Source organism: Channa argus, chromosome 10 (assembly GCF_033026475.1).
Source record: "Channa argus isolate prfri chromosome 10, Channa argus male v1.0, whole genome shotgun sequence".
Classification (NCBI taxonomy): domain Eukaryota; kingdom Metazoa; phylum Chordata; class Actinopteri; order Anabantiformes; family Channidae; genus Channa; species Channa argus.
Genome location: NC_090206.1, coordinates 14689817 through 14714566, shown reverse-complemented (window position 1 = coordinate 14714566; position 24750 = coordinate 14689817). Strand labels below are relative to the sequence as shown.

At 39.7% G+C, this 24750-nt stretch overlaps 2 protein-coding genes across 4 annotated transcripts; both read right to left on the bottom strand.

Moving 5' to 3' along the window:
- Positions 1 to 79: 79 nt before the first annotated feature.
- On the bottom strand, positions 80 to 9129 carry ankrd13d (ankyrin repeat domain 13 family, member D). Of its 2 annotated transcripts, XM_067518131.1 has the most exons (17): positions 8721 to 9129; positions 8244 to 8431; positions 7991 to 8126; positions 7772 to 7896; positions 7470 to 7515; positions 6425 to 6568; positions 5934 to 6123; positions 5394 to 5460; positions 4743 to 4824; positions 4400 to 4461; positions 4159 to 4289; positions 3874 to 4031; positions 3224 to 3337; positions 2784 to 2956; positions 2394 to 2473; positions 1700 to 1933; positions 80 to 630 (listed from the first exon to the last, which is right to left on the bottom strand). In XM_067518131.1, exons 2-17 carry the CDS (start codon positions 8325 to 8327, stop codon positions 567 to 569), a joined length of 1890 nt encoding a protein of 629 aa, XP_067374232.1. In that variant the 5' UTR covers positions 8328 to 8431; positions 8721 to 9129; the 3' UTR covers positions 80 to 566. The 2 variants fall into 2 exon arrangements, with proteins under 2 accessions (XP_067374232.1, XP_067374231.1); XM_067518130.1 differs by having other exon boundaries at positions 8244 to 9129.
- Positions 9130 to 9219: 90 nt separating this feature from the next.
- kdm2ab (lysine (K)-specific demethylase 2Ab) lies at positions 9220 to 24103 on the bottom strand. Of its 2 annotated transcripts, none has more exons than XM_067518128.1 (23): positions 23908 to 24103; positions 23413 to 23453; positions 21850 to 21988; positions 21560 to 21638; positions 21144 to 21190; positions 20580 to 20758; positions 20182 to 20288; positions 19954 to 20047; positions 19075 to 19228; positions 18060 to 18175; positions 17376 to 17502; positions 16955 to 17229; positions 16456 to 16533; positions 16012 to 16272; positions 15440 to 15568; positions 15232 to 15318; positions 14814 to 15038; positions 14473 to 14508; positions 13301 to 14316; positions 11570 to 11733; positions 11218 to 11364; positions 10889 to 11104; positions 9220 to 10758 (listed from the first exon to the last, which is right to left on the bottom strand). In XM_067518128.1, exons 2-23 carry the CDS (start codon positions 23446 to 23448, stop codon positions 10577 to 10579), a joined length of 3894 nt encoding a protein of 1297 aa, XP_067374229.1. In that variant the 5' UTR covers positions 23449 to 23453; positions 23908 to 24103; the 3' UTR covers positions 9220 to 10576. The 2 variants fall into 2 exon arrangements, with proteins under 2 accessions (XP_067374229.1, XP_067374230.1); XM_067518129.1 differs by having other exon boundaries at positions 14482 to 14508; positions 23908 to 24102.
- Positions 24104 to 24750: the final 647 nt, after the last annotated feature.

Here is a 24750-nt window from a genome sequence, read left to right as displayed (position 1 = left end):
CATAACATTGCATGAGCCATCACGTGTACATGTTTGATGAAAAAGAGTGATGTTAAATAAAAATCACTATCATCCAGAATGATCTTCATCCTTTATTATTATTATTTATTTATTTATTTATTTTTTACACACAGAAGTAAGCCAACATAACAGTTTCTAATATTATAATCATAGTTTTTATAAGTTATTCCATTTAAGGTTGCATTTTTTTTATTTTTGTCCATTATCATGGATCAACTTATAGGTTTAAAGTTTAAGGATCATTCATCACTCAAAGACAGCAAGACTGTGAAAAATGTTCAATAAAAAAGAAAGACTCTCTCCCTTCTGTCTCCTCCTTCCCTACTGTAGTGTTTCAGAATACCTGTTCTCTCCTTCTGTTCACCCCCACCCTGACCTGTTTCGTATTCCTCTACACTCTCTGGTAGCAGCCTTCATGTGAGCAAGAAAAAATATCTGTAATAAATTAATATCTTAGGATTTCAAAAATTAAAAAAAATCAAACTGAATAAATTAAAAGGATTGTTCTTCAATGAAGACCTTCCTCCATTGCCGTGGTCGTGACATTACTTCTCGGTGAGTGACAGCTGCAGAATCCTCTCCAGCTCCTCCTCCTCTTCTTTTTGCTTCCTATGACAGAAATAAGATCAAGCTCAATAAAGAAAATCCCATGACCTTAAATAATTATTTCCTAAGAACACATTACTCTATTACTGCTCACTACATCTAACTGCAGCTAATGATCCAATGTCCAGGCAATGTCTTTATACATTTAATGAAATATCAAATTTTTTATAACACCAACATTTGAAGTGTGATATTACACATTTATACAGATTGCTCTGATTTCTCAGCATATTCTCTGATTGGTTTTAATCCTCTGGTTGCACAGTAGCATCTGAGTATGTTTATAGTGCTGACATGAGGTTTTGACAAGGTAACACTAATCTTGGATGTTTAGTTGCAAAACTAAAGCTATGGACCAGTGACAAATTAAAAGAAAAAAACAGAATAAATGAAAAACATAACACAAGTCAAATCCATCTGAGAGATTCATTCTAGTTGATTCTGAATATGATCATCCATCCCTTCAGTAGACTTGTTGCTCCACCTGAAAGAGTAGTCTAAACTTTTCCTTCCCTTACCTTAAAATGGCAAAAAATTATAATATTATGATATTTAATGCACATTCAGCTAGTACAAATGTAGACATAAAACACCAAAACATCAGCAACCCTCCACCATGTTTGCACGTGAAAATGGTGTTCGTCTCCTTCGTCTCCTAAGTTTTCACTTTTATAATAAACTTTTTGTTTATTCAAAAGTTCCTTAACATATTCCAAGCATGTTGCCTTATGTCTAGACGTAAGCAATAACTTTCTGCATCCTTTTCTTCCAAATACTCCAGACAACACTTAATTATGGACATGTGGACTACAGTTTCCTCAAAAGACTTTTGTCTGCTTGTTTTGGGCTCTTCTTTAGCTCAAGTCAGCATCCTAGCACTTCTTTCAGGGTTTTTTAAATATTTTTTTATATTTAGACTATATTGGAGAATTTTGTTAAATGTTGATTATGTCACACTTTTTATTTCTTTTTCCAAGGTTGAGTTGGTTTCAATCATAACGATTTTTCCTCAGGTAACCTAACGCATGTAGGAGTGCTGTTGTCTTTTTTCTTTGTATTCCTTCTGCCTCACCTGTCCATCTCCTCCTGCTCTCTGCATGACAGCTCCATGGCTATACGCAATTGCTCATCAAAGCTTGTCCCTACACCAAAGTGTCCTGACAACCGCGGATCAGTCACTGCGCTGTATGAAAGTGGGGAGTTGCAAGTGGGGTCCAATGGGGAGACAGAGGAAGGCTGGGTTGGATCAGCCATATCTTCTCCCTCTCGGCTGGCCAGTGAGATGGACAATGACTCCTGAATTGCCCTTGAAAGATAAAGAAATAAGAACAAATATGCTTAACTGAACAAGAACGCTTTACTGTTTGTCTTTATTACAGGATGACTGGGAGTTACCATTCTCAAGAAAAACTGGAGTGAAAAAGATAATCACTGAACTCTATTTAGAGAGGATTAATTAAAGTAATTGACAAGACAGAGGTTTCCCTGCATACGAAGAAATTATGAATAGGCATGACAAAGTGGATTTACACTTACAAAACTTTTTTTAGAATACATCCTTTTCATAGATAAATAGAAAAAACAATGCGCTGGGTTAGAATGTACTGAGCTAACATATTGTGAAAGGATAATGTGCATTTTGCCATGAAAAGATAAAATAGGCAACTGGGACATCTAGTTTAACATCTGCTGAATTTAGAATTTGATGTCCTAATAAACCTGTCTGTACAGAAAACTATACAGGTAAAATATGAAGATTCGCAAACCTCTCTAGCTGAGAGTCTTCCTCATACAGAGGAGACTGAAGCACCGGCCGGCTGTTGGTGAGGGCCTCCCAGATGGTCACCTAGAAACCAAATGTAAATGAAACTGATTCTAGACGTATAGAAACCGTGTAGAGAGACTTTGTGCAACAAAAGAAACTATCATTTGAATTATTAATTATGGCACAAATTTTACTAAAGTTCAGAAAATAAAAAAAGGAAAATAATCGTTGTGTCCTTGTACAATTTGTAATGAAACTCATCACCCATGTCAGTGCTTGGGAAGCCACAGTCAAAGCTGGATGAATAATTCCACTTTTGACAAAACTCTGGTGCTAATTAGGCCTTGCTAAGTAGAGTTGTTTACTGTTAATTGTCAGGCTGTAGTCTGACCTGATCGCTCTCTGTCCCAGCGTCCAATAGGCTTTGCTGGATAGCGAACTGTAGCAGGTTGTCGTCCTCATCCCTCATTGGTTCACTGCGGCCCGGGCCAAGGGTGGTGTAGTCTGGTGGGGGCTCAAACACAGAAGGGTCCACCTCACATTGGATGGGAGGTGTAGACTGACCTAAGTGAAGTGGGGTAAACTCTTACGGCTCAAAGTTATTTCAGAAAACCCTTCAGACACTACGTTCTCTTTACCAACAAATACATCAATTATCACGCTACTTACTATGAATGACAAAGGAATGTATACTGTATATTACAATATACAAACATCTACATCCATCTATTTTTAAGGACAAAAGGAAGAGTGGGAGATCCAAAAACAAATGAAGCCACACTTGACATTCATTTTGACATTGGGTTTGTGTTTGTGGGATTCAGTAGTTACCAGCTTCTTCCGAGCTCTCTGGTTTGTGAACCGTCACAGAGCTGACGGTCTCATCACAGCCGCACAGGTTACTGAACGTCACTCTGGCATTTAACACATGAAACAGGGGAATTTCTGCAAGACAGCAAGTTTAATTCAGACTAAATGTATGGAAGGCCATGTAGCATTCAAGTAATGTGTGGGTCATTTACGAGGCAACAAATATGTCTTGTGTCTTTGGTCAAAATGACAGAACTGCAGCAATAATGACCAGTGAAATAAAGAACTGAAGCCACAGCCACTGGAAAATTTTGTGTTTTCTTTTTTCTTTTAGTCTAAAGTCATGGCAAATTGGCTCCTAGCACCAATAGGCAAAGTGAATAAAAATACACAATAAGGTAAAGTATACATAAATGCCAAGGCTTTTGATGGCAAACACAAAAAGGATGAATCAAACATGAAGATAACTTGTTATCAATGTTCAAGGCTCTCGTAATCTGCATTCTAATGTGTCACTAACAGGCTAGGGGTGTAGTACTGCTAAAAACTTACAGCCCTGGGCCAGATCTGGAATAACCATTTAATCAACACAGAGGCTGTAACTCAGGTCAAAATAACTTTGCATAACTACACACAGAATATGCTCCAAACTGAAGTGACCTCTCACCCACCTATCTTAACAGGGAAGCCTGGTGGCAGGCGCAAGGTGATGAAATCACGCAACTTGGCAAAGTGAGCATTGGAGATGGCCATGAGGTCGATGATGGGCGTCACCTGCTCTGCCAGGGACAGAGGGTGAGTCTCACTTAACCACAGGGTTGCTTTAAACCTGGAGAATGGGCAGAGAGAAAGATAGATACGGTTCCAAATCCTGTTTTGCCTTTTAAACAATGAAGTGCTCCAATTGTGGTGTCGTGGCTATGCCGGGTGTGTATGGTGCCATGTTTTTATCATACTTCTGGACTTTGCTGGTAAGCTCAATGGGACGTCCAATGTCCCGCCCATTCAAGTTGAACTCTGGGTTGAAGTATTCCTCAGCTGTGATGGCTGTGGGGTTGTGAGGACTGGCACACTGGGACACATTACTCTGACAGAAATCCAAAGAGAGACTTATAAGTGATGCTGTTCAAAGGAAGTTGCAGGTGGTGTGGGTGGTGTGTTTGGTGTGTGATGCACAGTTACTATGAGGACTCTTACCCCATTGTGAGCTGTATGTTGTTCAGCTATCCCCAAGAAGGACTGCAGAGGAGTCTTTGAGCCTAAGTGGGAATAATAACAGGAGATTGTCATCGTCCACAAATGTTTTTTCTATTCTTATTCTAAATTATCTCTTTTAGAAATGCAAGAGAAGCATTTGGAGTGTGTTAAACTGCACAAACCTAACAACAGAAGTGTGTATTTATAATCAAAATGGGACCTTTAAATTCTTTGTTTTATTATCAAATTTTTCAGTTTCATGATGAAATCTACTGAGTCTTAGTCACATTTCTCTGATATGGTTTTCTAAACCACCGTTAGAAATATGTGTGTGTATACTCACCTTTGCTTCTTGACTTATCTTGGTCTGACAGATGTTCAGTCCTTGACCGTGTCACCAGCTCCACATTAGTAGCACTGTAAACCTGCCAATAGTAAGACACAATAGGAAAATGCCTATCTTACACCACACTTGATTTCAATTTACTGAATGTTTTTGTATGGAAATTTATATGGAAATGTGTGAGACACTGCCACAGTGTCTCATACATAGAACTAATGTACTAAAGCTTTATTGAACTATTTTACTTTATTTAGTGGAAATAACAGGAGGTAAAACAGTTGTTTAGTGTAGGGATAAGTACTATGTTTGTGTAAAGTACTGTAGTGTAGTTAACTTCTACTGTTTGCTGTCTGCATGTGCCTCATAAAAATAGCTGCTGATCTCAAAATAACAATCCTGTATAAACAAAATGGTTATTCAAAAAGACCAGCAATAATATGATGCTACAACTATTTTTAGATTCATGTCAAATGGAATTTGTTTTTACTTGTTTGCCTAACCCCATCTTTGTCAGGACAAATCAGGCAATGTTGAAAATTTTGCGTTCACAAAGCAAAACTGACTCACATTGGTCTGAAATGTGTGTCAGTAAACTGTGCTACTTCTGAAAAGAAAAAAAAACTCAACTAGGTTGGGTCAGCTGTCACTTACCTTGGCTTCATACCCACTGACCACCTCGTTTTTCTCAGAACGCCAGCCCCAAATTCCTGACTTGTTCCTAAACAAGCAAAGGCAGAGTAAAAGCTTATATTGTTAACGGGGGTAAAGAGAGTAGAGTACACATCTGGAAACACAACAAGCCACAAACTGTCAGTATATAAAATATGCTTTACATAAGACGTTACTCTAACTCATGTGATGACCAGAAAGTGTAGGTTGTATGAAAATCAAAGTTACAATGATGAGTGTATCTTTAAGCACATACTGTAACAATACTGAAGTTATACTACAATATAAAGCACGTTTCAACTGTAAATTCCATAACAAATTATTTTAAAAGCTCTAAACAGGTTGGAAGGCATAAAATATTTTTTTTTAAATTTCACTAAACCCAAAACTAAATATTTTAGATGAAAGTTGACAGCCTCATGATGCAAGGAGAGGCAGATACTAGAACAAGGCTTGAAAACAAAAAACAGTTAAGTGTGATAGAATTACTGTACTTTGTATATCGGTATTTGTGCTTGTTACCTTTCAAAGGCAATGTTGCGCGTGTTGAGGTGTGTGGAGACGATGGGTGACGTCAGTCTCTGGGCCGTATTCTCCTGCGAAGGCTGCATGGCTGCTAGGAGGGAGGGTGCATCACGAGGTGACAACACTAAAGGCTCTGTGTATACCACCTGCTTCTCATGGTCAACTTCCATCACAACAGCCCCATCATCTGGGAAACAAGCAGAATGGTGAAAAGGAAAAGCAGGTGTAATACCTGACAACTAGAGCCAAGTTCTTGCTAGAAGAGATAAAAAGGCAAAACAATGTTACCGATTGGCTGAAAAGATTGTGTGTCTGCATCATCAAGGCTTTATTATGACATTCAAAAACAAACAGAAACTCTTATGGATTAGAGATTAGAGTCACAGCACGTCTAAATCAAGTCATAACCTGGCTTAGCAGAGCATTTATCAGGCTCAGCTGCTAAAAGTGTTGAGCACATATGATGGTGACTGAAGGGCCATACACACCTCCACCCTTGAAGATGTAGCTGCGCCGTCCTTTCAGCCAGGTCATGTGCTCAAACCCGAGGAGGGTGGTGTCCACACGCAAGCATGAACCGCTCTTCCACACCCGGTAGACGTCACTGGGACACACCTTTGACACTAAGGGAACTGAGAGGAAGATTGTAGAGATAGTATGAGGTTGGTGTAAAACTTAAAAGAAAGTAGCTCATTGTATTACAGCTGCATCTAATGATCATATTTACTTTCCAATTCATTTAGTGTTTCTAATCCTATTGCAACGTACACAGGTGAAGACTCACAAAATGCTCTTTGTATTGTCACAGCCAAAACACCCAACGAATTGAACGATTTTACAATGTTTTATAATGACTGTGGCTGAACATCACATTGTTCATTTGTTATTCCAAAGAATAAATGTGGCATATTGTTCATTTACTGTCACTTACAAAAGACAAAGTAGTCTTAACCCGATAACCTACACTGCATTTTTGAGTAATCCTGTATAATTTATTCCACACTCCGGTATTCCAAAAATTATCCACTCCAGAGATTGTTGTATGACAAACACTGAACCTTTTTTGAGTTCCACATTCCAATTGAGTGGATAACAAAGTAATTCCACAGAAAACACTTCACAAATCAATTCCCACAGAATACGGTAAGAAACCGTGTACCTCCACAGCTACACGCTCAACTTTCCACTACTACCTTGTAGTCCAACAAACATTGTTACACTAACAACTGGTTAGACAAACTTCAAAGGGGAAAACCTCAAAGGCAGTTATGTGATGCCATTGGTGATGTCATCTCTAAACGTATACATACACTTTTTAATCTACCTAACCCTTTAAGATGACGACTCACCCACCCACACACCCACCCACCCACACACAATGATGAGTATTAGTAAGTAGTAGTTTGTACATTTGAAATTAACCTGCTCACCCACATGAGTCTGCTTAGCCAAAGCTGCAGCTGGAGGAGCTGTTCAGCAGACACGGTGCTGAAAATGACCTCTGTGAAAACACATTAATTAAAACACACTCACCCCAACTGGTGAACTCCCACTTCATCTCCACGTAGAAGTCTCGAGCCTAAAGACACGGCAATTTGTATCAAAAGTAAACACCCACCATGCAAAGCATCTTTCCACATTAATTCTGATTCAAAAAAGCACTGCCTGTAACGAAAAAGTTGCACTGACACGGCAACCTTTCTTTAAATGTTTATCCAGGTTTTGAGTAGTGATTGAGGAGTATTCTATTATTCTATTATTCTGTGCAACAGGTTGGTTGTTGGGTGACGCTTGCATTTGTTTTAATCAGATTGCCAACTGTACGGCTGTTCTACCTGTCTTAGTTTGCTGAGCAGCTCGGGGATGCCCGCCAGCCTTTCAGTGGCACGCTTAAAATCTCTGTACTGAAGCACTAGCTGAACCAGCTCAGGGTCCCCGGTGCTCACAGCCTCCTGCAAGACTAAAACACAAATCCACATTTAATGACAATGGGTGTTACTTAATCCATCTGCGCCCTCAGGGCACGAAACTGAGAACCACAACCGATCACTCACTTGTCCAGCCCTGTGCGTTGCAGTGTGTCGGGTCCGCAGAGTGCCTAAGCAGCACCCGGGTTGACTCTAGGTGGCCCAGACACACAGCCAGCTCCAGCGGGCTGCGCCCTCTCGGATCCAGGCGCTCCACATCCTGCTGCAGAACCAAAGACACAAGCAGCATCAGCGCAATGCAGTTCGACATAACAACCGCATGGGCTGTAAAAAAAAAAAAAAAACAGAAAGAAAAAGCCGCACTATAAATCTAATTTACCTCTTTCTTCTGCAATTCCCGATCCAGCTCCAGATACTGATTGTTCCAGACCAAAAAATGCAATGGGAAGGCTTCTTGAGCCATGGTTGTCTTCCACCTAACAGTTCCACAGTAGTAAAGCTAGATTTGCGATGCGCCTTCTCCAGAAAGCAGAATGCGGTGACAGCACAGCTGCTTAGCTAGCTAGCCTAGTTAGAAGAAAATGTGTAAATGCTGAAAGTCTGTCACTGAAAAGGGCATTAAGTAAACCTATTCAAATACATTGCGTTAAGCAGCAGACAAACTACAATATTGTGCGTGCCTATTTAAATTAGTGGGCTGAGTTAGGTCGTCTAACTCAGCCCACTAATTTGATGTAGCTTACGTTACTAACAGCTAGTTGAGCTAACATTAGCTAACTGGCTAACAACATTGTTTTCTGCTCCTCTCGGCACCAGTTTTCCATCCTGAACAGCTTCAAACAAGTAATTTACCGACCAGAATTGCACATCCGAGTCCGTTCATTTTTTTTCCTCGCGAGGGACGCGTTCTTTAAAATAAAATATTACTATAATCACCGGCTGATAAAAGTCAGCTAGCTACCGCTTTTGCTATCCCCGGTTTGAAACGGTTTGTCAAAATAAACCAAGGCACGGCCTTTATTCCAGCATCACATCCAGGTCCCTCGAGTTGAAGGCATCACACGGTGAGGACAGCTGCTGCCGACACAACACAGCCCTGCCAGGACAACTATCACCCGCGAACACCTGCCAAAGTCTGCTCCGTTCTTGTACTTTCCACGGTTAAGTAAATTTCCAGCTGCAGTAGCCTTGTTTATTTATTTAGGCGTCACTTCATTTCCAGGTTAAGAAGAGCAGCTGGGTGGAACAAGGGAGGAGCTGATATTTGATCGGATCCTACATGCAAACAAATTGTGGTATGAACGACAGACGCTGAAACTATCGCATCTCTCCCATTGTCAGTAAAACGAGACTCATTGTTTATAGTTTTTTTATTTTTCTTGAAAAATAACAAACATAACTTGGAAAAAAAAAAGCTTCTGAAAATAATTACATCGCTACAGGATTCCTGTTTTGATAATCTAAAAGAGGAAAACACATTTACACAAAAGTATGTATTTATACACTTATATTCATTTTAGGGGATATGGCCAGGAGATGAATATGGGACAAGACCTTTGATACAGAACCACTACAAAGAAATGAGCAACCCCCCTCCCACACTCGCACACACACACACACACAAAATTATACGGTTCTACATTGAATTAGACACTGTCCTGAAATTCAGTGAAAAGTAGATACATTTTTCATCCAGGAAAAGAAAAATAAAGAATGTACCAAAGAGGAGTGGGGAGCAGTTCAATCTAGAATATCAACATTTTACTCTAAATGTTGTCTGTACAAAAACAAAGCAAGAAGATTTTGAAAATAATAGCACCTGAAATCTAACATTGTTTGAAAATGCACCATTTATCTTTATTCATCCTTGGCTTCCTCCATACAATTAATGCAACCTGCCCTTTGTTGAATGAGGTCATGTCGCCATGATTGCCTTCTTGCTGTCTTTTCACCCTTTTAAACAACCACATCCACTTTGGGTCCATGTGTACTAAGTCAAGTACAACACTGGACTAATGTAACACCCAAATGCTTTAGGAAGCTGATCATACAACTGGTAAAAACAAGCCATTGCAAGTAACTCACTTTAGAAGTCATGCTGTGAAAGACCCGTCACTTTCAGTAATTTGTACTAAAAATCTCAACATTTAGCTGCTGTGCATAAAGAATAAGTAATAACTGTAATGTCTGCTGTCATATCTGACAAAAATAGCCATCTATTTGGAACACTGAACTGTAGCTGATGTAAGAAATTATGGGGATTAGCTAAATAGAACTGGGAGGAGTTCGTTACGGGAGACAGAATTGTCTCTGTTCAAGAAGCAGCATTGAGCATTTGATTATCCAATGAATGTTTATTCTAATACAACTAATTAATTGAAAAATCTTCTCCTACTCCTGGTATTGCAAAAAACAATTTCTTAAACACAATATCAATTCCCAAAAGAACAGCAAAAAAGCTCCTGAGTCTCTTTCCAAGTACACAAAAACTGTTTTGAGAAGAAACATTGTTCCAGCTGTGACAACCTCTTTCACCAACACCACTTAAGTGAGTTAGCCCTCCCAGTTTAGACCCCCTCCATTTTATGTGATACAGGTGCATGTGAACTTCCCTGCCCATCTGTTTCTTCTGTGCCCCACACATTCACATCAGGATATAGTTCCCCTGCTTTTGAACCTCAAATCACTCCTGTAGTGGGAGGAAGCAGGCGCTTAGGATATCCTCTGGATCAGTTTTTCATCCGATAGGCAGTAGAGGGTGTTTACTGACAGCTCGGAGATGAAGGCCTCACAGGCCTTGCGGGAAACACCTTTACAGCCTCGCAGGTCAAGCAGTGAGATGCAAGAGAGGCGACGGAGATACTTTAGACATGTGTCCGTTAGTTTACTGCAGCCTGGGAAAGAAACAGGTACATAGATGTATCAATAACGGCAAAGTAAAAATAATGCAATGTGTGCATCCTGCTTTTTTCTGTTCCTAAAATTATGTGTCTTGCATAGTAGCTATTCCCAAAAACCTCTCACCCCCCAGGTTGAGTTCTGCGAGTGTGTTTCGGGTGGATGAGCCAACTGCAGTCAGCAGGTTTATGGAGTGGTCGGTGAGGCTGTTGCAGTGGGAGAGATCCAGTTTTGTTAAGTGGGGCATGTGGCGGATCACCAGGCGCACAGTCGAGTCACAGATGTCCAGGCCAGCTAGTCGCAAAGCCTGCATGCTCCGCAACTGGCTACGATTGTCACAGCCTGGAATTAAGAAATTGTTTGGAAAGAAAAAATTATTATAATTATGTAGACAAGTTCAACATCATGCATTTCCAGCAATAAAACCGTAGCCTCTGAGGCTAAATCCTTCTTACCTGGAGGAGTGACTAGATCCCTGATCTGAGAGTCTTTGACACCATCTGCATACCGCAGGTCCAACGAACGGAGGAGAGGGCAACCAGAGGAGCAGAGAGCTGATATAGATGACCAGGAGCAACCTGCCAGCATCAGATCCTTTAGCCCTGGGGGGGGGGGGGGGATGCACATCTTATTAGTGCAAACATGGCTAATGCAGAATTCATTAGAAAGTCCTGGGACTTAAAGGATACCCTTAATGGCAAAAATTGGAACAAACTCTTACCTAGAGCTGTCCTAAGCTGATGATTGGGGCATATCTTAATGGACGAGTTTGTGTGTGACATGTGAAATAAAAGTGTGTGTACGTACCAGGCAGGCGGCCTACAAGCCAGTTGAGCTGCTTTTTAGAGATGTTGGTCCAAGAGAGGTTGAGTGTGACTGGCTGTCTCTTTATAATGCCCGTTAGAGCCTGAGGAGTGATGGTTCGCTTGATGCTCAGGTCAATCTGCGCCCAAAGCCGCTTGTCTAAACACCTATGAACAAGCGTGCGTTAATTACATTCAATGTCTGATACTACACAGATAATCTCATGGATAAACATTGTCTCACTATTGGATTCAACAAAAGGCATTAATATTTAGGATGACATTTGATAGGATTTTTATTTCAAGTTCAGTATTGATACTTGTCAAAGACAAATCCCTTATAGAATCTTGAAACATTTGGAAAAAAAACAAATGTATCTTTTTATCAAATGTGTATCATCACCATCTGCAGAGAGCACATTAACCCACAGAAAGCCCAACTTTCCATGAAATATTATCTACAGCTCATCTAATCTGCTACCATCGATATGTCATTTTACAAGATTAAAATTAAATCACAATTGAGCAAAGTATAAATCAACAGTGATGAAACAAAGCACACAGGCCGTTTTGTTCCTGAAGCCTGGGAGCAGCAGGTAGAGATTCTGGTAATTAAATGTACAAACCAGTATAAACTCAGCTTCTCAAAAAAAATCCTACTCGTCTGGAGCCGTGTCAACACACAACAGTTATTGCTGCAATATGTAATTTTTTTCCAAAATATTCTTTTAATAGAGATATTTTCCAAATCAAATTTAATTGTGGAGAGTGCTATTGATGCCTCCTGTGAAGCTCAGACTCCTCAAATCATATTGGCAGCAGCTAAAGAATTTCGACAATTTTTGCTTCATCAGTAAGTTTTGCAGCATTCCTATCTGTAATTTGATAATGACTAATCCCTGTAAAGCTGTACAGACCGGCTTAGGTTGCTTATTCTAGCTTTAACTATTACAAAATATGGGATTTAATGAAGTTAAAAGTGAACATTTAGGTATAATGGCACTGGACTCTGACGAATAGTTCAGAAGCTCTAGATTTTACAACATGTTCCACCATCTTTGCATACTGCATGGCTTTAAAGAACTGAAGGGGACAGTTTTTACACAGAATAAAGCAGCTCCAGACACTGACGTTCCTGCTTTAACTACAGTAACATATTTTTATTCCAATTTAACTGCATGTACTGTTTTGGCAGTGTTTGATTTAGAAACTGATTTCATTATTTATGTGCATTGGCTGCAAGAACTTGGTTTGCTCTTGATGCTAAATTTGCCAAAGTGCAAGCAGCACTGCTTAAAAAGGAGGTCTATTCCTGTTTAGTGTAGAAACAGCTCACTTAGCACCACTTCATCTTAAACTTCCACGTGTTTGAATCTCTCCCACCTGTGCACAGTGCATCCAGCACTTGGAATCAAAATATACTGATGCATATCAAGACCAGGAAATGTTCAGAGCATTTTTTGCACTTCTCATTGTGCTTTGTCGCTCGTTACCCCAAAGTGAGTACTGGCCTCAGTCTGGCTACATCTATGAAAATTGTTTTACTCTGCTAATATTTTTCAATAACTTAAAAAAAGAAACAGCGAAAACAGACATGTCATCAAAACTGGCCAGTGCTTGAGGTTGACAAATATATGCATTTGCAATATGCATTTTGTCAAACACAAACGACATCAAACCAGTGATCAGAACCCATTCTAATAAAAAATGACAGACATCTGCTAAACATTCTTACCATTTGTACCAGTTCTTGCAGACAGCCATGCAGACGCAGAGATCTGCTCTACTTAAGTAGCGGAAGACAGACACCCACACCTCCCTTTCACACCCAGGCCCGGCGTTACTACTATCCCTGTCTGCTTCGCTCCCTCCCTCCTGCAGGGCAGACAAAGGTATGCGAAGATGGGGAAGCTCAGAGGATGAAGAGGAGGCACCATTGCTCAGTTTAGATGGTCTGCTCAGCCTGAATCTTTTAGAGGCCTCTGGCCTTTCTGAATTGGAGTTACAAGAGTCTGTGTGTCCACTGAGAGTGTGTGGTGGTGTGTGTCTACTGGAGTGTTTATCAGTGTAGGGGTCACGGTTTCTAATAGGGGGTCTGACGAGGGGTTTGGTCTGACTATGTATTGTTGAAGGTGCTGTTTGAGGGGCAATAGCCTCTAATTTAGGGACAATTGCCGATGGGTCACGCATGGCCCTGGTTGGCCTTTGGAGTGTCACTTTAATGTATGAGCCATCTTTGTCCCCCGTGTGACTGTCTTGCTCCATCTCCTCCTCATCATCCTCCTCTGTGCCATTTTGGTTTGTCACCTCGTTCCCTTCCTCTTCTCTTTCTTTGGCTGCTTGTCCTCTTCGCCTCACCTGTGGCTGGTTCTCCTTATCCCTTCCCCTCCCACTGTTCTGCCCTCTTTCCTCTTCCTCATCATCACTGCTGCTGCTGCTGTTGGAACTGCTGCTGCTGTCTTCGCTCTCCTCCTCCAACTCTCCATGGCTTCTACCACCTTCAATTCCTCTTCCAGCACCTCCTCCCCGCAACCTTACTCCACGCCCCCTCCCTCTGCGGGGCTCTCCCTTGGGAGCAAGTATCAGACCAATGGAAGACTGTTGTGGAAATGATCCAGTCTCTCCTAGAGAGCTGTGGTAAGGAGAGCCGCTCATCCAGGTGGAGGCACGGCCTCTGCCCTGAGATAGACTGCTGGTTGGAGAGCGCAGTCGGGATAGCAACCTGGAAGACTGATCTAGAGATGAGCGTTTCTGTTTGGGAGAAAGAACAAAATATGCCACATGTAAGACATTTCACAACTACCACATCATAACCACAATATTTAATAAGAGTTCTAAACAACTATGACTAGCCATTGTTGTATAACTCATGAAATATAGAAAAGGTGAAAAAAATTATTACAGTACATTATTTACCAAGATTTTGCTGCGCTCCAGTTTTATCTGAAATAAAGAGAAAAGGAGTTGGGGTTGAGATAACTTGTCAAAAACAACCCAAAAAATAGTAATCTACATTATTACATCAATGAGGTGGTCAAGAATCATATCTGTAGCATCGGCCAAACCAATTTAGTAAGTACGTTTCTTCGAAACAGAATAAAAACGGGAGTTTCTTACTTTTGGGTAAACAAATTTTTCAGTGCATTAAGCTGTTGAAGGCCTCAATTAGTCAGCATTTTACTTTGATCATTATAACACTGAATTATTTATTATTAAGGTACAAAATGCAGTTAAGATCTCCACATTACCCTCTTTTTAAGTCTGAGCTCCAGTGCACTTGCTCTTTTGCGGTTCTGTTGATGCTGCAGTAACAGATTCTGAGAAGGTGGTGGTGCTGTGGGTCGGGATGGGAGTTTATTACGTCTCCCTCGTCTCACCCCTTCACCTACACCAATTCCTTCCCGGTATGCAAGTTTGGAAGATGGCAAGGAGGCTGAGCCCTCTGATTCTCCACTCTCCTCATCACTGGAAGACTAGCGTGGGATGAGATGGCAGGTAGAGAGGAAGAAGAAAGGGTGTCATTGTTCACTTATGTATGAAAATCAAACACAAAGTAAGTACTGCTGAAAGCTACTGAAAAAGGAAACTTTGTCAAGCAAGGTTCCTAGAGACTAAATGAACAGAAAACAGAAGGGAAGTGAACGAGGGAGGATGCGTGCTTGGTACCTCTGATGCTGAACCTTTGCCTTGGTAACATTTGGGACATTCCCAGCAGCTCGGCAAATCCTTATTAATCTTTCCTTCCCCAGGTTCCTGAAACAAAGAGCAAATACGTTTAAAAGTTTTGTATGTAGTTTTGTATGCAGCAAAACAAATAAAGTAGTAATTGGGTAACATTCAGTCTAAAGCCTATACCATGTCTGAAGCCAATTACCTTAATGCACTGACGATGAGCAATCTGTGAACAGACAGAGCACTCCATGAGTGAGTGAGTGCTTGGATTCGATTCATCGGATTCACCTTCTCCACATATGGCACACCGAGCGGTGTTTGGCAAGGCAGGCTGGGGGAACAGACAGATGCCATTTACAATAAAGTTAACATCTAGTCCAAGGGAACCCTCATCTTTGCCACATTACGTCACAGTCCTTTAAACAATAGGCTTCATATAATAGCATAACACACAGGGACATGTAGATTATATGTAATTTGTTTATAATTTTTATTAGAGTACGGTATGGTTATTTTAGACAGTTTTGATGTGAGGAAGAGGTTTTAAAATATATGTAATAAATATTGCATACTTTTAATTAATAATTTAGACAAAGTAATTAAAACATTTCTCCAGGTATAATCAATATTAAGTTGTGAACGGTTCACATGTAAAATATTAAAAGGTAACTTTGACATAAGAAATTTAATGTATGCTGGGGAAATTGTATAGCTAGTAACCCACATGTACATATATAGCATTAATTTATTAAAATGATGCCTGTGTCAACTCACCGCTAAACACTGTCTCATGACACAGCTCTTTTTCATACGCCCAGGCCCACCAAACTTCCTCATGTCATGGCAGTACTGACAGGTGCCACATTCCTTCCTGCAGCATGCGGCACACCGCTTGCACCTCACTCGTCTACGCCTCAAAGCAGAAATAGATGAGCGCTTGGTGGACCTCTGACCTAGAGATTTGTGGAGTGTTGGGCCCAAGCGAGGACGGTAAATAACAGGAGGAGGAGGAGTGGGTGGCTGGTACCATAAAGGCTGTAAATAAGAGCACAAAAAGCAAGAGGTGGGTTGAGAATTATCTTGCAAAAAACAAAAATGAATACAAGCTAATAAGAAAATAAATAATTGAATCAGTACCAGCAAATAGATATGGTCATCTGTTCACAGAAAATGTTACTTCTTGCATAAAGTGTGGGAAAATAATTGTTTTCTACTCACTCTTTCGGGCCACTTAACAATGGGCACTCCTGTGTAGGACAGCTGGGGGTCATCATTGGCATGATCTGTCAGAACAGCCTGGAGAAATGGAGAAAACAAGACAAATATGGTCAATGGTTAATTCAGAAATATACTATTCACCAGCCAAAAATCGTAACACTACCTGGTGGTTTTAATTTTATGGTACACAGGCACAGCATAAGAAAAATGAAATTCTGGCCAGGATCAACAGATTTAACACATATTGCATTACAGCTTGTGTGTATAGGGCTGCGTAGCCACAGATTAGTCAGTGTGCCTGTGCTGCACCCTTGCCCACCAAAACATTAAAACCACTGGGTGCATTTAATATTGTGAATTTGTCTCTTAATTATGTTTTTTGTATATGCATTACTATGGCACAGCCCCACAAAAGCAGTTTCAGCAAATTATATTGTCTGTTTTAATGTAGTATAACTAACATGAATTAGTTTCGGGATGTACTGCACAAGGAACCCACCCTTATGTCATCAAGCAGGGCTGCAGCATTCCTGATACCGGTAGGGACACACTTTTTATTTGCAGGTAGCTCCTCCAGCTTCCCCAAGAGGTTCCACAGTCCCTCTATCTCAAAAGGGGTCAACACATGCTGAGGTTTCATAACTTGAGCCACCTCCTCTTCTTTGATTTCTTCTTCCTTCAACTTCACCTCCTCTTTTTCAGTGTCACTATCTGCTCCACTGGAGTTGCCATTTCTGGTGTGACCATTGATTTCAAAGTCACCCTGGGTCAGTCCTAAAAAGTGGATGTGTTGATTGAAAGGGATCTCTCTAATAAATCAATGTATGAATCTTTAATTTATTGTTTATTTATATGACTGAATTTAAAAAAATAAATAAAAAAACAGGGCAGGATGTTTTCTAGTGATCAGCTGCACTTACCTATACCAAGGGAATATTTTTGGAACTCAGGGGTGAGGTGGGAGATGTTGGTTAGACAGTAAAGGTATCTCTCTAGGACATACCAGCACATCTCATAGTAGAATGGGTAGCGGAACTTTACTGGCACCTAGAGGAGGAACACAGAAATAGAAGACGACAAATATTCTTTGATCATTCTAGTCTCCTCATGACCCTGTTTGAACAATATTTCTATAGTTGCCTAATGTTTCTTAAACATGAATGCATGTTTTTGTTTCTTTAAAAAGGACAATTTGAAGTTTTCTACATCAATTTTATTGCCCACAATTACCACACAGATGCCAAAACTAACAATTAATATCTTCTACTACAGTCAGAATTAGCGCTCTACCATAGTCCTCTGTTGTACAAAATTAGTAAAATACATCAGCCACACACTGCTCCAATAGGTAACATATTGTTTCATTGCAAAATGTGTGAACAATTTTGCAATGAAGTCTGAACAACTACAGAGGTCTATGACACAGCTGAATAAGCCAAACCAGGCTGCAGGCTGACAGAAGCTAGGACTGAAATTAAATTTAAATTTGTCTTATTCAGTTCTTTATCATCATTTTCAGGCATTTAAAATTCTTAATAAAACAAGAGTTTTTCTATTGTAAATCTACAGAACAAGACAGTGAGTTACAGTGAGATGTTGCTCACCCGTGTGCGGTCCTCAATGTTGTAGATGTTGAGCTGCATGGGGATGTTAAAACTGTGAAGAAAATTCCCTCCAAACACCAATGTATCCTCTGGAGTGTACACAGCATGAATCCATCCTACAACATTTAATAAAGATTATGATGGAGGAGCATAGTAGTCAAATGGTGGCAGTTTTTTTATAGGACATGTATAGGCACATCCTGTCACAAAGTGATGCCAAAAAACTAGTCAATGCATTTGTTACTTCTAAGTTGGACAACTGTAATTCCCTCATTTCAGGATGCCCCAGTAACTCCCTGCAATTAATCCAAATTGCAGCAGCAAGAGACTGACTGGAATTCGCCTTCACTAGTTTCCCTTTATTGGTTTCCCATAAAATTTAAAACCCTGCTTCTTACATATAAAGATCAAAACGTTCAAGCTCCATCACATCTAAAAGACCTCATAGTACCATATCATCTGAGTAGACCACTTTGATCCACTTCGATTGCAGGCCTATTTGGGGTTCCCAGAATTTCCAAAGGTAGAATGGAAAGCAGGGTCTTTAGCGATCAAGCTTCTCTCCTGTGGAACTAACTCCCAGTTCAGATTTGGGAAATAGACCCCCTCTCTAAGTCTAGACAAAGTCTAGGCTTAAAACCTTCCTCTTTGATAAAGCTTATAGTTAGCTATTGTTATGCTACTATAGGCTTAGAGTGCTGAGGGACCCACCCCCCTGATGCACTGAACTCCTTTCCTCCTCTCTTCCATCTCCTCTCTACTCGCCCCACATTAGTCACCACTAACTTTGCGTCTTATTTCTCCTGTGTCTGTCTCCCTCTTTGTCCCTTTCTGAGGAGTTATACCCTTTCTTTTCTTGCGTTTTCTTTTTTGCATTATCTTTATAGTCTTGACTTTATTATGAATAGTGCCTTGAGAAGCCTTTGTTTTGAATTGGCACAATATAAATGAAGCTGAATTGAATGACAGTACATGTCGGTATTACAGAGTCACTGCCTGTATTACAGTAACAAACCTGATGGAATTATGAAGGTGTTGCCCTGCTTTAGCTCTATCCTCTGACAGTCATGACACTTGTCCCCTAGGAAGATGTCTCCCTGTTTTCCTGATAATACCCAGTTCTCATACGTCTCCAGGTTTTGTGGTGTGGGTGGAATCAGCCAAAATACCTGCAGGAGATACAGGTAAAAGGTAATTTTGGAAGACCTTAGTCAACAAAGAAATAGAGTTGAAAGATTATTTGATTTGCAATTTTCAAATTGCAAAAAGCTGCAATTAAAAGATTTTTGAAACTGAACTAAGACATGCACTCCGCAGGGTTAACATACATCTGCAGAGAAAGTGAGTGTGAGTGAATGAAAAGTACAAGACGCAACCATGGTTTAAAATGCAGTGTTGCTAACCGTAATGAAAATGGCCCCTGGCAGAAAAAAACCCACTGTTGACCCCTAAGTGTAAATTTACACTGGCTGTTTGTATATATTTTGGTTTTAAACAAGAGGATGTTTGGTAGGAACAGGTGTGGTGCTGAAGGGACAAAGAACCATCTCATTTGCTAGAGCCACTACTAATGCTACTTGGGTCAGTTAAGCCAGGTGTCGGCTGACAGGCACCTCTGGCCATAGTGTGCAAGAGCATCACCCCTTCAAAAAGTTTGGTTGCACAAAATAATACAGCAAAAGAGGAACTATGGAAATGAAAGAAACAAAAATGCATGTTCATTATAGGGCTGAACAGAAGTTAATGACAAGATGGAGTGTTAGCCCACAAGATAATTTTTTTTCTAGGCCATGTGACAAAAGTAAAGAGCTGTTTATTGTTGTAAATAAAAAGTTTTGGCCACTACTGCCAGCCAAACATTAACATATACAGTTGGTGTGAGACCCAGACTGACCTTTCCTCCTCGCAGGATGTGGTACCAAACTGAGGTTCCTCCAAAGTCGATGTGGAAATCTGTAAAGCACCCCTGAACACTCATGAGACAGTACCTGAAACAAGTGGAGGAAAGATGAAAAAAATGTGCATTATAGGTAAACACAGGATATAAGGATAAAATTATCACTGATGCAAGACACATTACCTATAGCGCAGCATACAGTTTTGAGATCTCTGGTTTACTCACTTCTGTACTTTGGGATAATGCATGTCTATGATGGCATTAGTGGAGTCTCTTTGCCTTTCTTTTAGATGTCGGGGCCACATGTTGTCCACCCAATCAATAAGGTCTACCTGCATTGTGATAAGGAGTAAATGGTATAAAAAAATACATTCAAGTTGTCTGTAGCAAACAAAGTAATGTTTCTGCCAACTGATAACTCTACTGCAGATAGATAAGTTTATTACTCTCCTAGAATGAAGCCAAAGCACATAATTAGGATAACAAGCCAATATTTTTAAACTGCTTTAAATCTGATTTGTTATTGACCTTTTTTGAGAGGTATACACCAGTAAAAGTTCTCTCATGGCAATAATAATACCCACATCTTGATAACTGAAAACTTGCAGTGTGTGCGTTCTTACCGAAGTCGGACGTTTGACTAGATTCTCCAGCCTGGTGTGGCTGAACTCCAGACTGATGACATTATAGAGTTTTTCTCTTTCTGACGGTGGAGTCTCATAGTAGCGTCGCCACTGAGCCATTGACATCTCGATTCCCTTCTGTGTGTTCACTTCCATCACATCTACAATGCGCCGACTCCCTGTAAGTAAATTAAAAGGTTCAACAACTTAGGTTAATGTAATTAATTCTAAAGTCACTTATATATAGTCATAATATATATAACTAAAATACAATAACTATTTAGGGCAAAAGAAAACATAACCAACATCTCAAAAGATTTCTTTTTATACATTCCATTGTAATGTATACATTTGTATACATTTTTTCTATTAATGTAAAAAATGTAATTTTCAGTGCTAGTTAAACTATGAACAATCTACTGCAGTAATTAGCATTTAATTTTGATAATCAGCATATTCACAAATACTAATACTTTGCAATAAGGTAACGTGTCCATATATTGGCCCTAGCATTTACCTTGTGTACAAAAAGTAACTTGGGAAAGGAATAGAAAAGGTTCTTACCAACAAACAACTTGACATCACTCACACTGAAATCAGAGTCAGGCATTCTGCAAGTGAGAGGCAATTCCATGTCATTTTTTAGGCTTTTAATTTGCACACACACACACACACACACACACACACACACACACACACACACACACACACACACACACACACACACACACACACACACACACACACACACACACACACACACACACACACACACACACACACACACACACACACACACACACACACACACACACACACACACACACACACACACACACACACACACACACACACACACACACACACACACACACACACACACACACGCTTTGAAGTGACTCGAAATTATAATTTTTTAAAAATCCAATTACAAAAAAAAATAAAATCTTTGATAAAACAAAAAAAAAATATAAACTTACTGTATACCAAGACCCTCAGTTGTATTAAAGATAATGGGGTCCCTGAGTCCTTCCCTCTGGATGTATTCAAATGTAAAGTCTAGAAAGGTGATATACACTAAGTAGGATAATCAAAATACCATCAAAAAACACAACCAAATATCAAAAATTTGCAGTGTTGAGCAATGCTACACATAGCACAAACACCTGGCATTAGTTTCTTTCACATGACATTAGATGCTGCATGTTCAGATGTGGTTTGACTGAAATTACATTCTTAAAATCTTTAATTTTACTAGTTGAGATCTCACCTTCACCCTTCATGTATTTGACCAAGTCTGAGTTAAATCGGTCACAATGCAACTTTTCATCCAAGTCGAACATTCGTTTCCCTTCAATTTCATCATCTGAAATTCCATCGTCCTGGTAGCGGCGACGTGTACCTGTGCGCTGAAGACAAAAGAAAGTGTCTGTTAATCTTTATGTCAGTCATAAACAATATTGTCTGTGCAAAGCAACGAAAGGGGTGAACATCAGAATAACTGACAGTGAAAGATATAGAATGAGTTATAGCCCATAGCCCATTTAGTTAAAGCCTAAAATGGCGATGACAAGAACACATATGTAAAAATTTTCTATGTTTTAAATAATATGCCTGAGAATAAAATCCTAATACTAGCTGTACACTCTAAGAAGTGCTTTCAAACTTAAAGTGGTTAATTACAATTAGAATATTGAATGTTACCAAACTACTTTTAGTATAAAAAGATACTGAATTACTCGTTGTTGACAAACCACCAAAAGCAACTCCATTTAAAATCTAACATTAATGCAATAATCTAAGAACCTCCTGCATAATTAATCAATACTTAAATGTTCTAGTGTGTGCTTTTTGGGGCTTATCTTGTAATTGCTCAAATATGAGACGCGTGGGGGTTGTCCCTTATATCTCTGTGGCATAAAGGAATAAAAACTTCCATTACTTCTCAAACTCACATATAGCAAACTCACAATCACAACAAATCAATCCAAGGTGATCAGTCAGCTAAATAATTTAATGTGGGATCTTAAGAATACAGCAATACAATACCAAGGGTTTATCCTTCATCCACTGCCCACCTACCTGCCTTACACCCAAACCATCACTGTTTGGAAAGACAGATGAATAAAGCACAATATCCCTGCTCTGAGATCTCTCCAACCCCCACACCTTTACCACAAACGTGGTATTATCTGAACTTTAATGATTCTTACTTACATAACAAGAGGCTCTATGGCACCTATTAAACAATTTAACAAACATTAAAAAAACGGGCCTTTGCTTACAAAGCAATAAAATTAACAAATCACAATGAATGACTAGCAATTTTTGTGTGTGTGTTCAACAAATAGGCTGATACAAAAATCAACAACAGGATAAGGCTCAACAAATGTATTTATCCATTCATATTATACATCTCATTCTCCCTAACTTGAATATATTAATGTTTTCTGGCTAAACACAGGAAAGCTTAAAAGCAATGAGCTTTTTAACATTATTTCTCATCAAAGTAAAAATCTTGTAAGGAGGAAAGTAAAGGTCACAGCAGCGCAGTTGTCAGGTTAGACTGTGAACTTGACCTTTTCTTGAACCCAGTGTTTAGACAAGTTCATTACCATCCCTGGGGTGTCACGCAAAACGGAAAGGACCCCTGCCTTTCCAATTTATTTCCGTATACAGCGGGCCATCCCTTTCAACAACAGTCGCTTTCCTTCACTAAACTGCTTCGTGTCTAATTAAAAATTGTATCGTTACCCACAAACACTGGATGAAACAGTTCGAGAGTAAATATAAAAGTGTTGCGGTAGGTTAACAGTTTGGTCAAGTTACTCACCAAGCGTTTGCTGTACCGTGTATGAGGATCCGCCATAATCTCTGAAAGAAATAAAGTATCGTGAATCTTGTTCAATAATACCCAATAACTAAGCAATCTCCGTTGAAGTATATCGTGTGCTTTTTACATTCTGTCGGACAGAAACACACACCGCTCTATGATTAGAGCCCAACATTAGCAAGACACCTCTGCTAACGTTAGCTAGCAGTGTTGCTTTCAATCCCGAAAGCTAAGGTTAGCAGCGCACATTAAATTGCATATAGTTGCACTGGAATCGTGTCATTATGTGAGGACAAGTGTCGACTAGACCAGCTCTATTGAACCCGAAACATTTGGACCCAATTTGTCTTTTAACTCACGATATTTAACTGGCATTGTCGGCTAACATAAACTAGCTCAGTTGACAATCCCTTTCATAAGTCGTCGGTTAACGTTGATGCTAAGTAGCTAGCTGCTACAGCCTTCACAGGCAGTTGTAAGCTTTCGTTACCTTACCGTTTTAACTCCTTTTAGCCGTAGTGGTCAAGCAACGTTTTCCAGCATGAACATCTATGGCCTCTCAGTAAAGTTTCCCCATGTTATGTGCTAACAGCTGTGTATATTGTTATGTTTATTATTGTGCGATAAAGTTAGAACGATTCGACGCTCCGAGCCGCCATTTTCAGCTGGTGAAAAAACACACACATACACACAAACCCCCCAAAAAGAGCTCACGGCCCCACCCCCCTATTTACGCTACTGCTCCTGAAAAAAAACGAGCGTATCGACGCTCTCATTGGACACTGTAGGTGCTCTTTAAACCAGATTAGAATATGTGAATATACATGTGTACTTGGTTTGTACTCCCTGGTTTGACGGTAGACGGTTCGTTATGGGGTCAGTTTTAGTCCAATATCAAATTATCTGGGCAGCAATAGTGGCAAAACAAATCCAGTCTATAAATGTTCCCTACTTTAATTTACAATCAAAATTAGTCATTATCCTAAATGTTAGACATTATTGTTACATTAGATTGTTTATAATGTTTAAATGAATAAGAATTAGCTGGAAAGACTCCTCCTCATTATTATTATTATTATTATTATTGCAACTTCCGGGTTTTCAACATACCGGGTTTTCATCAATTAGTAAAAAAAAAGAATGAAGACATCTGCTTTGTGTTCCACATAGCAACGTAACATCTTTATTTTCATGTGTGACATACTAAGTGAGGGCCCAATGCTCATATTTGGGAACTGAAAATATTTAGCATTCTTGCTTAGAAATAAAAACTATAATTAAAAATAGATTACTTTTTCAACTGGTAATCATTAAATTATTAATATAACACCGTAATAT